Source organism: Hetaerina americana, unplaced genomic scaffold, assembly GCF_022747635.1.
Source record: "Hetaerina americana unplaced genomic scaffold, ioHetAmer1.1.p SCAF_3, whole genome shotgun sequence".
Classification (NCBI taxonomy): domain Eukaryota; kingdom Metazoa; phylum Arthropoda; class Insecta; order Odonata; family Calopterygidae; genus Hetaerina; species Hetaerina americana.
Window position 1 is genome coordinate 79,676,427 of NW_027286874.1, and position 14,223 is coordinate 79,690,649.

General features: G+C 35.6%; 1 protein-coding gene across 1 annotated transcript; it reads left to right on the forward strand.

The window, feature by feature from the left end:
- Positions 1-251: 251 nt before the first annotated feature.
- Positions 252-7,414, forward strand: LOC139690252 (protein AAR2 homolog). The gene is made up of 5 exons (XM_071587592.1): positions 252-641; positions 726-841; positions 927-1,046; positions 4,086-4,398; positions 6,666-7,414. Exons 1-5 carry the CDS (start codon positions 451-453, stop codon positions 7,108-7,110), a joined length of 1,185 nt encoding a protein of 394 aa, XP_071443693.1. The 5' UTR covers positions 252-450; the 3' UTR covers positions 7,111-7,414.
- Positions 7,415-14,223: the final 6,809 nt, after the last annotated feature.

Sequence of the window (14,223 nt, forward strand, 5' to 3'; positions counted from 1 at the left end):
GGGTCACATCCTATGGGGTTTTTAAATGTGTAAACACCGAAAAGTAAATGACTGCGGCGGTACCAGCTCGATCCGTTCCTTACAACAACCATAACGTTAAGTAAGGTCTGTGGCAACCGCAAACACTAAAATCTTCATAAAAATACATTTTATCTATGTATTATTGACGTTCCCGTTCATTGAGTAATATTACGTATTGTTTTGACCAGGGACACCGGGTTGACGCTTTCAATTGTTAATAATGTCGAATTCTTGTGTTGAAACCCCGCACATTCAGGGTGGTGTTTATATTTATTCGTAAGAGTGGTTTCAGTAGTTATCGTCATCGATCGTGATTGGAAACAATGGAACGCAAAAATATAGCTTAAAATTAGCTGTGCAGTATTCCTCACCCGTTTGAGTTCAAAGTGTCATATATCTGTTGCAATTAGGATTAAAGTAGTTCAGATAATGGCAACGACTTCTAAAGTGGAAATTGGCCAAGAAGTTGCCAAACAAATGCTCGTTGAAGGGGCTGTATTAATTATTCTTGACGTACCGTTGGGGACAGAATTTGGCATTGATCTTAAATCATGGAATACGGGAGAGAAATTCAAAGGTGTGAAAATGATTCCACCTGGACTACATTTTGTGTTCTACAGGTAAATTTAGTATTTGGAATTGCATGTCCTTAATTGGCAATTAATGGTTACGGTGAACAATGCTTTGTTTCTTTATTGCCTTAGTCCTGTTAATGAGTACGGTGATGCAGCACCAAGAACTGGATTCTTCTACTTCTTTGAAAAGACAGAGTGTCTTGTTAGAAAGTGGGATCCTAACACGGAATCATTGAGTAATGAAGGTGATTGGACAAAAAATGAATTAAATTATAATGTATTTCAATATTTGTTTGCAATTGGTAATTATTTCTTGTAATCAATTTTCAGTTCTTGCACCAGAGGTGGTTTCACGCTACAAGAAAAATCTTCTAAACTTAGATAAATTTCTGGGCGCCTATCCCCTGGATATATGGAAGACCTGGAAAACGTTGACTGGCAAGATATCTGGTAGCTTTTTGTCCACATATAATTCTAATTTCGCTTTAAGTTGGAGAATCACTTATTGAGAAAACACCTGCACTCCTTTACAACAAATAGTGAAATTCTGGCCTTACGGAGCAGGAATCGATTTACCGAGTTGAAATTTTGCAGTTTAGTTTCTTAACATGTAGAAACCTTGGGAAGCACGTTACTTTTAGGGCTATTATGCGACTTGTAGAATTCTAGATTTATCATCAATTCAACTATTTAAATTCTACTAAATTTGCCCCCAAAATATATAAATGCTTACTCTTACACCTTGTCTATTTGCCCTTATTTTTATTTTTTGTCCCAAAAAACACAGTTACCCATCACTAAAGTGAGTAATTGTTTATACACGGAGTTACCTTTATCCAGGCAAAGATGCCATATCTCGTAAATATCAGTTTTTGTCCTTAAGATGGTTAAATAAAACAATAGTAATTTACTGTACTTTTAACACTTCCCTCTGTTGGGTGACGAGATATCAACCTATGGGAAATCAAACCTAAAATGGCTCATTCCAAAAGCATATGCGTTAGTTTACATTCCACAGAGAGGCTTCAAGAGGCATACTAGTGTTTTGCCTTATTAAACCATTTAAAAGTCACCAAACCCTATTTTCCTTTTTAGGCATGAGGTCTGCTGTCATACCTATGATGATCTGATATCTTTCTCTGTAATGATATTAGACATAATATTAATGGGATGGATTGTGCAATGTCTATAAGCAATTGAAGAGAATTGATGATTAATACTTGTGGTTTCCACTGTACTATTTTTATTCACATGACTGGGGTTTCAACCGTGTGCCTTTTCAGGTGTAAATTATGTACATATTGGCAAATATATACCCTTGTTGATGACAGGAAAGAGGAGGGCTTTGGTGGGCAGGAACTGGACACACATTGGCTGGGTGAAAGGGCCAAAGAGGTAGAGTTGGTGAGGGTGAGGGAAAGAGAAGAACTAATTTTTATGGTTTCAGACTCTACTTAGTGCAAATTCATGATCACTGAATCCCCACACTAACTCAAAAACTCCACCACAACACTAGTAGTGTAGTGGAGTGGAATGTAATCTAAATTGTTAATATTCCTTTCCTTGGTAATAGTGAAAGTTAGCACACCAGACATGCAAGACTTTGAATTTAGTTAATCAACTCACAGATATTTGTAAATGTTTTAATCTTTAATTTCTTTTAATGGAATGCGGGGAATCTCTGTAATTGAATAAGAGGTAGTGAGGTAGCTCAGGAGCATATCAATGGAGGACAATGCAGCGAACACCAAAAAGTTTTGGAGTGGCATTATTACACCTGCAGAATAAAAAAATACTTCTGCTCATCCCAATGTTACTCCGAAGAATCTATCTAATTCCTGAAAGTGAAATAAAGCATTTACAGCTATTGGGTGTTTGCTGGGATTTGGGCCTTCATATATTTGATGCTGGAAATTTAGGATTTATTGCGTGAAAACTTTTAAGTTTCACTACAATGTGTACGTACAGATTATTTCATGAGTCTGTGTTTCCCCTACAATGTATGGGGCAAACATGATCGAAGTGGATGCCTACTGCAGCATGGATACTGCGCAAAAGTCTTTAACTTAATAAAATCGCTTTTCACTTTGGGAATTCTTTTATTCATAATATAAAGTTCAAAATATTTGTAACTATTTTCTCCAGATCCCTGAACTCACTCACATCAATTACCCAAGCCTCAGGACCTCACTATTTCCTTGCGTCAGAAATTTTTATGAGCATCAAGTTATATCCAATTTGCATCTACTAAAATGAATCTAGTTCATTTGCCAAGCATTGGCAAATGGTTTCCTGGCCAAAGCATTAGCAATGGTTCATAAATATCAATTTACTCATGGAAATGCATGAAGATTCACATTAATCACCTGATGTTTTGATTACACCAATAAAATAAACTGCACTCCTAGAAATGCCAGTTGCATAGTTGCAAACCATTAAATAGAATTATGTTGAATCTTCATTGGAATGAAATTATGAATCATTATGTTAAACAAAATATTATAATTTTGAATGATTTAGCAGATAAACATAAAAACTTGAAACATGCTATTTTAGACATTAAAAATCATTAAAAACTATGAATTTGAAATTATTTATTGAATTTCCATTCTGACTGTAACATAGTATTAGGATTATAAAAATTTTCCACTCAGGCTCAATCTTCAAATAACTGTTAAAGAATTCTCTTCTAAACCACACTCGGTCAGGTAGTCCATGTTGTATGTGTCCAATAACTTCATTGGCTGTACAACAACTTACTGAAGTTATCTGAGTTCATTTGGGAATGAATCAACTTGAAGTTGGGTTGGAATCTACAAATCATGTGGAATATGCCACTTCAACTCTTACCGAATAGGTCACTTAGTATGTACTCGAGCATCAAAATGAGCTATCACAAAATCTAAATTATTTCATACTGGGCTCATTGAGTTCAGTGTGTATATACTGATAGAAATTGAACTCAAGTTCAGAACGGAACTGTGTCTTCTGATTTGTTTCATAGATTAGCCTGTACCTGTATTGTTAACTACATATATTGTGTAAATTAAGTTGCTTGGGCAATTTCAAGCATGAATGCCATGCCATTGGTGCTTTAATCTACAACCTCGTGCATCTCTTTTTAACCTATATCAATGCATTCTCCTGCTCTTGGATTGAGTTTTTCTCATTTCTTGGTGGCTCTAGCCCATGCTTGTCATCCTAATACATTCCGGCTGTCTAATTTTTGCCTATCAGTTTTTTGTCTCATATTCATTGGTGGTAAATGGTCATAAGTTTCTATTGTAGCAGTGCAGATGTATTTGGCACCTCTCCCCAAAATGTCTCTGACAAACATGACTCTGGTAACATGTTTGTCCACTCTGGTGAAACTGAATTTTATGCTTTCCCATTCCACTGGGAAAGCTGTTTATTGAAAGTTTGCTCTTGCCCATGTGATTGTTCTGATATGTCATTCTGAAATTATGTTTCCGTATATTTTGTTTTTAGAAAAGTTGGTGATACAGTTAACCCCAGAGTTAGGATTGATCAAATCAGCTTTAGAATTGATTCCATGTGAGAAAGCAGAGACTGGAAATTCTTCTAGTAGAAGAATTAATCGCCGAAGTTACACACATTTAGCAACTCTTGAAGAAAAAGAAAATGCCCTGCTTCCTAAAATGAAACCATTCCCTGGGACAGAACTTCGTTTCACTCCTATACCAGAACAACATTTCCCTCCAGGTGCATCACCATCAGAAATAACTCTTCATTCCCTTGACTCCAGTTATGTACTGGAGAAGATGCTCTCTTGTTGTGAGAGGTGAGTACATCAGTGCAATAACACATGGTGGTTTAAGTTACAGTGGCACTTCGAGCTCTATGTTATCATTATTTTTACAGCTTTTTTAAATAACAAAATGCATAAATTACAAGAATATAAATTTTTGAGTTGTAGGAATGGAAGATATGCATATATGTATTATGATTGAAATGCATTTACAAGTATTGTAATAAAAGCGTCTTTATTCTTTACTTTTACTTGACTCTGTTGTCATTAGTCTAAATTAATGTTATATGATTAAAAATATTGTTTATTTGTGCTCTTTAAAATGATATCAAAATGAATGTCTATGCATTAACAGAATATAGAGGTTAACAATTTTAGCACATGATAAAAAAATGCTTAATTTTTATTCATCATTTTGAATCTTCTCTTTTTACATGAGGAAGCTGGCATTTACTTCATGAGTGTCAGGAACAAAACAGAAGCATCCATGTGTTGCTTTGATTTGATAAAGGACTGGGTAAAGTGAACTCATGCCTTTGTTTTTGAATGTGAGATCCAGTTGAATTCAACCCTGTAAAATGGATTGAATGAGGAAATGCAATCACTGTGTGACATTGGCAAGTCATTCCCCATGGCAGCTGTGCTATGAATTGATTTTTTTCAAATCAACGGTCCTCAGGGTGAATGAAATACTCTGTGGTCTCTCTTGGGCAAAGATTTGGTCCATTTTGGCATATCTTGTCACTCTCTCATGCCATCTGTTGAAGTATTGGCTCTAGACACTCCTGGTGTCACGTGGCTGAGACACTGTACTCTATCCTCAGGCCATATCAGTGACTGCAAGAGGTATTCCCCACTCTTCTCTCTGGTGCAGGCTTTTTATATTTCTTTATTAGAAAGAACATACAAAACTGATGTGTATTACTGACAGTGGCCATTATTGATGTGAATGTTCATTTATAAATCTTACATCATGGCAGCATCATTTGTCCCACTCAGGGATACATAAATCTTTAAATTAAGGTTTAGTTACGAGCACTTGTTTTACTACAGCTTGCTTGCAATTTATTTTAGTAAAATTTTCAAAATGCTGCAAGGGTAAATGATATGCATTTGTATACATAATGGGCTCATTTCTCAAATCTAAAAATTAGTTTTTAAAAATTCCATAAACTAATGATAATTGTACAATAGCATCTCATTTTTCCAAAGTTAATAGGTTCTTAATTCAATATGTGTAAATGAATTTTCTACTTAACTAGTACTTCATATTATAAGCGTAGCCAAATGGAATAAGGAGCAAAAATTACACAGAAAAATTTGATTTAAGTTCATCGGTAAGTTGTTTCCCAACAATTGAGATTATTTTTAAATTTAATCATTGTCATTCCATTTTTGGGAAACATGAGTTTTTTGCAATGGTTACAAATATGATCTCTGTTTTCAATTAACTCAGTGCTATGTTGCTCATTAGGTGGCTGTTATCTCCTTTTGGAGAAAGATTTAGTGAATGACATATGACTGATGAACACAATGATCATAGAGGTGTGTTAGTGCTTCAGAATTATTGGTGTCAAATTTTATAACAATTCCGTATAATGAGTTGGCTTATTACTACTAAAAATAGCATTTTTATACTACCAGCATTTAGTAAAAATTGTATTGAGCTATCATTGAAACTTTTCAAATTGCATGTGAAATTTAAATGAGAGGAAAATGTTGTCAAGATTTATTGTTCTGAAAATCCTTAGTATAGAAAATATATATGGAATACTACATAAACTTCTAGTTTTGGAAAACAAACCCTATTGTTATCTAGGTCAGAGGTCCTCAAACTTCTTTAAAGGAGTTCCACGTATGTTTGCTAAATTTAGTTGGCTGGATCTAATATCTATTGAAGAGTAGAGGTTTTATCAACAAATTCATTTCATTGAAGTCTAGTGAATTCTTATGACCTCATCAATCTTAGCAAAAAGAGGAAAACTCCTTAACTTTGACATTAAACATGCAATTTGACATAAAAACAAGCATCAAAACCAAATGTGTGGTGGAGATCAGTGGAGTAAATAACAATTTTTCTCCATAATAATAAAACTTGAAGGCTTTAGGTAGGGCATCCCCAATTTCAGCTATGTGGAATGTGCAGAAGTTATCTTTTGAGCAATTTATTCTGTTCATTGAATTCAAGATAGTTATATGTGTTTTTTTGTAGAAATGTTGTTTGCCATTTCCATTCACATTTTATCATCCTTTTTCTTGTTCTGACAACAGTGTAAATTCCTATATTCCCTTCTTTGCAGGCCATCAGATTTACTTGGTGAGATGCAGTTTTCATTTGTTTGTTTTCTGGTGGGGCAAAGCCTGGAGGCTTTTGAACATTGGATGCAGCTTGTTGGAATTGTCTGTCGAGCTGATGCAGCATTGGTGCATCACACTCCATTTTTTTCTGAGTTTATGTCAATACTTGAACTACAATTAGTATCATCATGTGGGGATGACAGTGTACCTGGGGATCTTCTGGCTGATGTTGTCACAGGGAAAAATGCAATATATGCTGCTCTAAGAGCTCTTTTTCAGAACATTCGAGAAGGTGACAATGTTGATGCAAGGCTACAGGCTAGAGCATTGCATTTGAAAGAACAGTTGACAAATGGGATGGGTTGGGAATTTGGCCCTGAGGAAGCTGAGGAGGATGAAGTGGAGTTGGGAGAATATGCACCAGTTATTGTTGAACTTCCGGGTTGAAATATAAATTGATACATTACCAAAGAAAGTATTTACACAGCTTTATTTTGAAAAGCAATGTCCTGCTCTTTTGGGAATTCATTTCCCCATTGAATTTATTCTGTTGCCGAGAGGAGCATATAATATATTTGTGTGCACTGTGCAAGGTTATATGTCAAATGGTTGCAATAGTGGCATTTTGAGCATCAAGGCAAACCAGAACACCAAATAAAGAAAATAACTGGTAAAGAATTTACAGTAATCTGTTGCCATCTAAATACATCACGTATTTTAATAGGTTAAGGTTTTCTGGAATATTCAAGGAGACTTAATATTTAATTGCCGTTTTAATTTAAATTGAGAGATATTTGGTATAATTTCTACTCTAAAATAGATGTATGTCTAGGAGACTTGTTTTATCCATTCTGCACATGATACTAAGTGGTTAGTCAGCACACACAAGCAAATCAAATTATTTCATGCTTGTATTCAAAAAGTGCTGACTCATGTCAAAGTGCTATTGTCTTCATGTAGCTCTTCTTATCAATGATGGAATTACCGTAATGTGCATGACAAATAATCCCCTTAGGAAAAATATTGGAATCATCTAATGATGGGTGTAGTCGAATGAAGATGGTTTTAATAAAGGGGGGATTTTAAAGGAAAAAATTTCGATCATGATCACCCAGTTTAAAGTAGATACTTCATGCTACATTTATCATGCACCATATGCCCTTACTTGAAGGCTGTAGAGGTTGGTATACGTACCATACGCATTGAATTAATCATACAGAAATGGGATGGCAAGTGACACTCTGTTGTTTCATTGTCCTCTTAGTATATTTGAGGATCTGCACTGTCAGCTTTTGTATTATTGAATATTGGAATCTTGTTATTACCTTTCTTGAAAAATAAAAGCAGTGAGCACAGTTGTTAAGTAATGAAGATAGGGATTATGGGCAACCATTTTCAGTGGTTTTGTCAGTTAACTTTGATTTTAAATATGTTAAGTTTGCAGGTTGAAACATTCAGTTAACATGTTGATGGAGATTGTTAGTTCTGGGGCAGAGCATTCGACTACTTACCGACCAGGGGACCCGACTTTGATCTTTGGGCACCCTCAGCTTGACCCAAGCTGTATGATTTTCTGGATTTTCTGGATTTTCTGGGTACCAGATCTCACTCGGAAACGATAGGCAGTAAGGGAAAGGAACTGGCCATCCTACCCTGATACATGAATTGAACATGCCATTTGGCCTATGTTATGCTACCCAAAGCTTATAGAAAGTCTGTTTTTCCCTAAATAGCAATTAGAAAATGGTTGTATATGTTTGAAGAAGGGAGACAATTTCTGAGGAAGGTGGGCCTGGAGCTCCAGTCTCTGCTTTTATGGAAGAAATCTTTAACACCGCTCTTGCTGCTATTGTGAGTGAAGATTATTGAATAACATTTAGAACACTATCAGAAGTATTGAAAATTTCCTTGGGTGCCACCCAGTTGCTCCCAAGACTGCTCATATCTGATCAAACAGACTCTGGTTCAGTTTTTTTGCGGTTAAAGTTGATTAATAGGAAGAAGAGTTTCTTTTGAATGTTATCTCTGTAAATGAAGCTTAGCTGCATCACTTTGATTCTGAGAGCAAAAAGAATAGCTCCGTAAGGAAATCACCAACACAAAAAAAAGTCAAAGTGGTGACCTCTGTCTGGAAAATTTCTGTCTAATCATTTTCATTATTTGATAATCAGGGCATCAGTATGCTGTGCCAGCCCACATTGCTTTTTGATTGTCTTCAAGGGGCAAAGTGGTATGCTAAAAAATTACGCCCATTTCCAAATTGATCCAGTAACCTTCAACAACTGCTTTACCTCCTATTACTCTGGCTGGATTTCAGTAGAATTGGGACCACAAGGAATATAATCAACCTAAAAATTAAAGCTTTTACCAGTTGTGATATGAATGGCTTTTAAAATTTTCAAATTGTTATTCACTTAATAGCTTATCCTCTATCCATCATAATTTAACTTGCATTTGTTCTGAATTCTACCGTCTGATTCAGAAAATTTCTCAAATTCAGAAGGTTTTTTCCAAAATTTGAAAGGGTTTAATTCATCCATTTAATGATTCATCAACAAGTCAAAAGATTGATTACATTTCTTCAAGGAATTCCAATCTCTGAATTTTTAATAAAATAAAAAAATAGATAAAGTTGTACAATTATTTCCTGAATGCAAATGGGTTTTATATAATGTATACAAACTATGTTTACATTTAATGCATTTATATAACTATATTTTTGTATAAAATGTGTAAAATAATGAACAATGGTATTAATTGGATGCAATTCAGTCATTCTACCTATTTAATGGTGAGTTCTGGATGGTCCCTGAGGTTGATTTACCAGGGCGATTTGAAAAGTAAGGCCTCCTATTTCTTTTCATGAAAAATCAAATTATTCTCAACTTTGTGGATATTGAAGGAAAGGCTGAGCATTTGGCTATTTTTTTACATTGTCACCTTGACGATCAATCACTTTTTGCATCCTTGTAACCAGCTTTTTAATACTGGTGTCATACCTTTGTCCTGCTGCGTCACAAAGCCAACTGACGACTGCTTCTTGCACTTCCTTGTCTGACTTGATTTCTGTTCTCCAAGGTGTTTTTATGAGAGCTGGAAACAAGTGTTAGTTGCTGGGGACAGCGTCTGGGCTGTAAGGAGGGTGGTTGCTTGATATGACACATGTGGACGTGCATTGTCATGATGCAAACAGTCCTTTGGTGAGACACCTTGTTGTAACCGAGGACCTCCAACACAATATCCTGCACGGAGAAGTAGCCACTCTCTGCATGAAGGCCTTCCTTTATCTCATGAAGGGCAATTCTCCAGTTATTACATACCATCTCGTCAATTGGAGCCACCCTTGATTCTGGCAAACTCAGCCGCCCCGACCACTGCTCATTGTGGATGTTTTCCCGGCCATCAAAAAACTCCCTGCACCACTTCCGCACGTTTTTGATGTCCATACACTTCCACTTAATGGTGATCAATTTATACCGGAGAAGTAGTCGTCAGTTGGCTTCGCAACGTGGCGGGAGAAAGTTATGACGCCGGTATTAAAAAGCTGCTTACAGGGATGCAAAAGTGATTGATCCTCAAGGCGACTATGTAGAAAAATAGCTAAATGCTCAACCTTTCCAAGGATGTATGCAAAGTTGAGAATAAATTTGAATTTTCATGAAATAAATAATAGACCTTACTTTTCAAATCACCCTTGAACTTCTAAATGTCTTTAAAATAGCCTTTTTCTGTGCTCTACATTATTTCTTTCTTCATATCTATAAAGCTTCTGTCTGCCTTCATGCTTTCTAGAAGGCTGATTCTTTTCTTTATGCTGACTCTCTTGCCAAGTTTTCTTCCCTCTTTTACCCCCTCCCTTCAATATTCCTCAACCCCTTATTACTTCCTCCACCCACTTTGTCCTTTTTTTATATTTCACCCAGTAATTTCATCTATTTGCTCCCCCTATTTAAAACTTCAGCATTCATCTTATTTGAAGACCAACCCTGCTCAGGCGGCCCTTCAACATCAACAACTGATAAAAACTTCGACAAAATCAATGCCCTCATTTGTGAAGACCATCACAGAACCATTGATCAACTCTGAGATGTCTGGAGTGTCATGAAGTTCAATTCAGAGGATTCTATCTGCAGATTTGCATATGAAAAGGGTTGCAGCCAAATTTGTCCCTTGCCATCTCACCAACGAGCAAAGGGAGCATCGAGTTCAGACATGTTTTGAGCTTCAAAATCAGCTCGAAGAGGACCCTGATTTTTTTTCCAAGGTGATTACTGGTGATGAATCGTGGTGCTATGGATAGAATCCTGAAATGAAGCAGCAATCAAGCCAATGGAAGACAGCTGGGTCTCCTCGACCAAAACAAGCTAGCCAAGTGAAATCAAAAATCAAGACAATGCTCATTTGTTTCTTTGATTGCAGAGGTATTGTGCACTCAAGAGTTCATTCCCCCGGGTCACACTGTCAACCAGAAGTTTTACCTGGAGGTTTTGAAGAGATTGAGGGACAGTATCCGAAAGAAAAGAGCAAATATTTGGCATACAGGCGACTGGTTCTTCCATCATGACAGTGCGCTGGCTCATACTGCCCTCTCCGTGATGCAGTTTTTGACAAAAAATGGCATGACATCGATTGACCACCCCCCATACTCACTTGATTTAGCTCCCTGTGACTTCTTTTTGTTCCCCAGATTCAAAAGGGATATGAAAGGAAATTGTTGTGACACTGTGGAGGAGGTAAAACAAAAATCACTAGGAGGCCTAAAGGACATCCCGATAAATGAATTTCAGAAATGTTTCGAAAAATGGAAGCATTGTTTGGAGAAGTGCATTGTGGTCAATGGGGAATACTTTGAAGGTGAACAAAATTTAATGTAAATATATTGAGGGCTAAAGAATCTATAACTACATACCTGTTATTTTTGAGTCCCCCTTGTATATCATTCTTTATTTTTATATCCAACCAATACCATGGAAGTAGAAAGTATGTTATTTTCCTAAAAAAGAAGAAAGTAAGGATTCTTTTGGGTTTAACCAAAACACACTAAAGAAATGCATTGAATCTCTTAGCTCTGCCAGACTTAGTGTTTTTCAAGTAAGCTCAAGTTAGCCAGAGTACTCTGCTGTTTCAAGGTAGTGACAGACCTGCATTAATTAATTATAGGCCTATATCCATACTCTGCCCTGGGTAAAAAATAATTGGGAAATGTACCAAACAAAGGCTTTTAAATTTTCTCAACAAATATGAATACTTCTATAAACATCAATTTGGTTTTACTAAAAATTCTAGCTCAATTTGCTCTGCTTTTACACTATAGTTCCAAAATGCATTTTATCAAGGGAAAGTGACTTCTGGCTTATTTATCGACTGGGCCAAGTCATTTGGTACAGTAGATCTTTGTTTGGCTCTTGTTTAAACTTGAAAGATCTGGAATCAGTAGCATACCTTTAAATGGTTTGACAGTTATTCATCCGGAACAATGCAATATTTCTAATCATATGAAAAGTTGTTCATTCCCTATTTCTTGTGGGATAGCACAATTTTTTATGTAGACCTAGCAGAAGAAGAATTATCTTCTAGCATCCAACATGATTTGAATACCTTATATAACTGGTTCATTGTTAATAACTTAGCAATTAATATTTCTAAAACTAATGACCCACTTTTTCATAAACCAGCTCACAAACTTAGTATGTATATTGAGTTCCTTGACAATTAGAGGAACTGCAATAAGAGTATTTAATCCCTTGGCTTATATATCGATTCAAATTTATCCAGGGAAAACTATGTTTGTCACATTAAAAATAAAATTATGCATGCTACTGCAGTACTATTTTGAGTGTAGCATATTGTTTTGAGACAATAGCCATAAATATGTATCCTGCACTGATTGATAGCCACCTATGCTAGGTGATAAATGTTTGAGGTTGGTGCAGAAAGGATGCATTTAATGTATTAGCAGTACTGCTAAGAAGAACCCTGAAAATTTCGAAAAGTTCAAATTTTTTCAGTAACCCCTACCTTTAAATTAAATTGTGGTGTATTACATTCAAATAGTGTGCTTATTCTAAATTCTCACATACATACCCATGGTACAAGAATTTCCATTAATATACTTGTCAACGCATCCATCAGCAAGATATTGTATTTTATGCATTTGGTATCCGGCTATAATGATCTACCTTATGACATGAACTGTATTCATTCTTTGAAAAGTTCTTAAATAAGTTTCAAATTTATCTATTGGTGTATCTTAAACTATGTACGTAATTGATTATGTATTACTTAACTCATTATTATTTTCTTTTTCTATTATTCAGGCTGTGTTACTGAAAAATGTGCTTATAGTTGTGTCCTTTTCTCTATCATTATAACTTTAAATAAGTTTGCTGGTATCTTATATCTTTATACTTTGTATGCAGTTTTAGTACTCTATTTGATCTTGCAACTAAATATGTTTCTCTATGAATTGCAGGCTCCTTGGAGCATGTGTTGCATTGGCTTAATTGTTAGAGTATTGGCCTGGCAAGACAAAGGTATATGGTTCAAGTCCTGGTGAAGGAGACATTTCTGCTTGGAATCTGAATCATTCTCCCTCCCCCACTAGCCATGTGTTTTCCTTTATATGAGTTTTTATCCATTTTCCTTATACCCATGAATTACCTTTACCTATTCAAATGAATATTATTTCCTCTTGGTGGGTTTTCATGTTGAATTTTTGCTGGCCAATATGGCTCATTTCCTTCGTCTGGCAATGCATATCTTTAAATCCATTCTACCTAATCTTTATGACATTGTATGAATTATATTCCTGTCATCCTTCCCTCTTATATAGTTTTGCATTCCTCTGGCATTGGGTGAAGTGAAGGCCTGCAAGTGCCATACCCTGGCCAAAGAATTAGGGCACTTGGTTGCATTAGCCCCTCTACAGATTTCAGCAGTTATTTCATTTCTTTGATAACTTAATTGGTTGAACATTGGCCCCGTTACTCCAAGGTTTGTGGTTCAAGTCCCAGTCTGGATACTTTTTTCTGTTTTGAATCTGCACTATTTCACTTTCTCCAACAACCTTGTGTGTGTCAACCCCTTTTCCTTAGATTTTTATACATATATTTATATGTACCTTCATACATATCTTGAACAAAATGTCATTGCTTACTCAGCTGTAACATAAAATGCCTTCTAAATTTTGCATTTTGACATGCAGGAACAAAAATAGTCGAAGAGGACATTGCCCTTATTCATAAAAATATGAATGGTGTGATTACAGAGTAAAAAAAAGAAATTGGTCATTCAAGATGCTTCTCCTGAAATCATCAAGTAGGTATTTACATTGTTCTTTTACTTGAAACTGATTTGTTATTTCTCCCTAGTCAATGCTTTAATTACAGGTTTCAACTTGGTGAAAAATCTATGATTATTAAAACACTTAAACTTTGTCTACCTGTCAAAATTGTTCACTTGATAATGCTGTCCCAGCCATAAAACTAGATCTCCGTAAAAAAACTGAAAATTTACAAAATTTTAGTGTTTTAATAATTTCTACCTGGTACAAAAACCATT

What these genes read in the sequence shown, in the direction of transcription:
- LOC139690252 (XM_071587592.1), top strand. Translation starts at nt 451, where the DNA reads ATGGCAACGACTTCTAAAGTGGAAATTGGCCAAGAAGTTGCCAAACAA. An exon ending in GTTGACTGGCAAGATATCTG is followed by an intron (nt 1,047 to 4,085) that starts GTAGCTTTTTGT and finishes TTTTGTTTTTAG; the next exon opens with AAAAGTTGGTGATACAGTTA. An exon ending in ATGCTCTCTTGTTGTGAGAG is followed by an intron (nt 4,399 to 6,665) that starts GTGAGTACATCA and finishes CCTTCTTTGCAG; the next exon opens with GCCATCAGATTTACTTGGTG.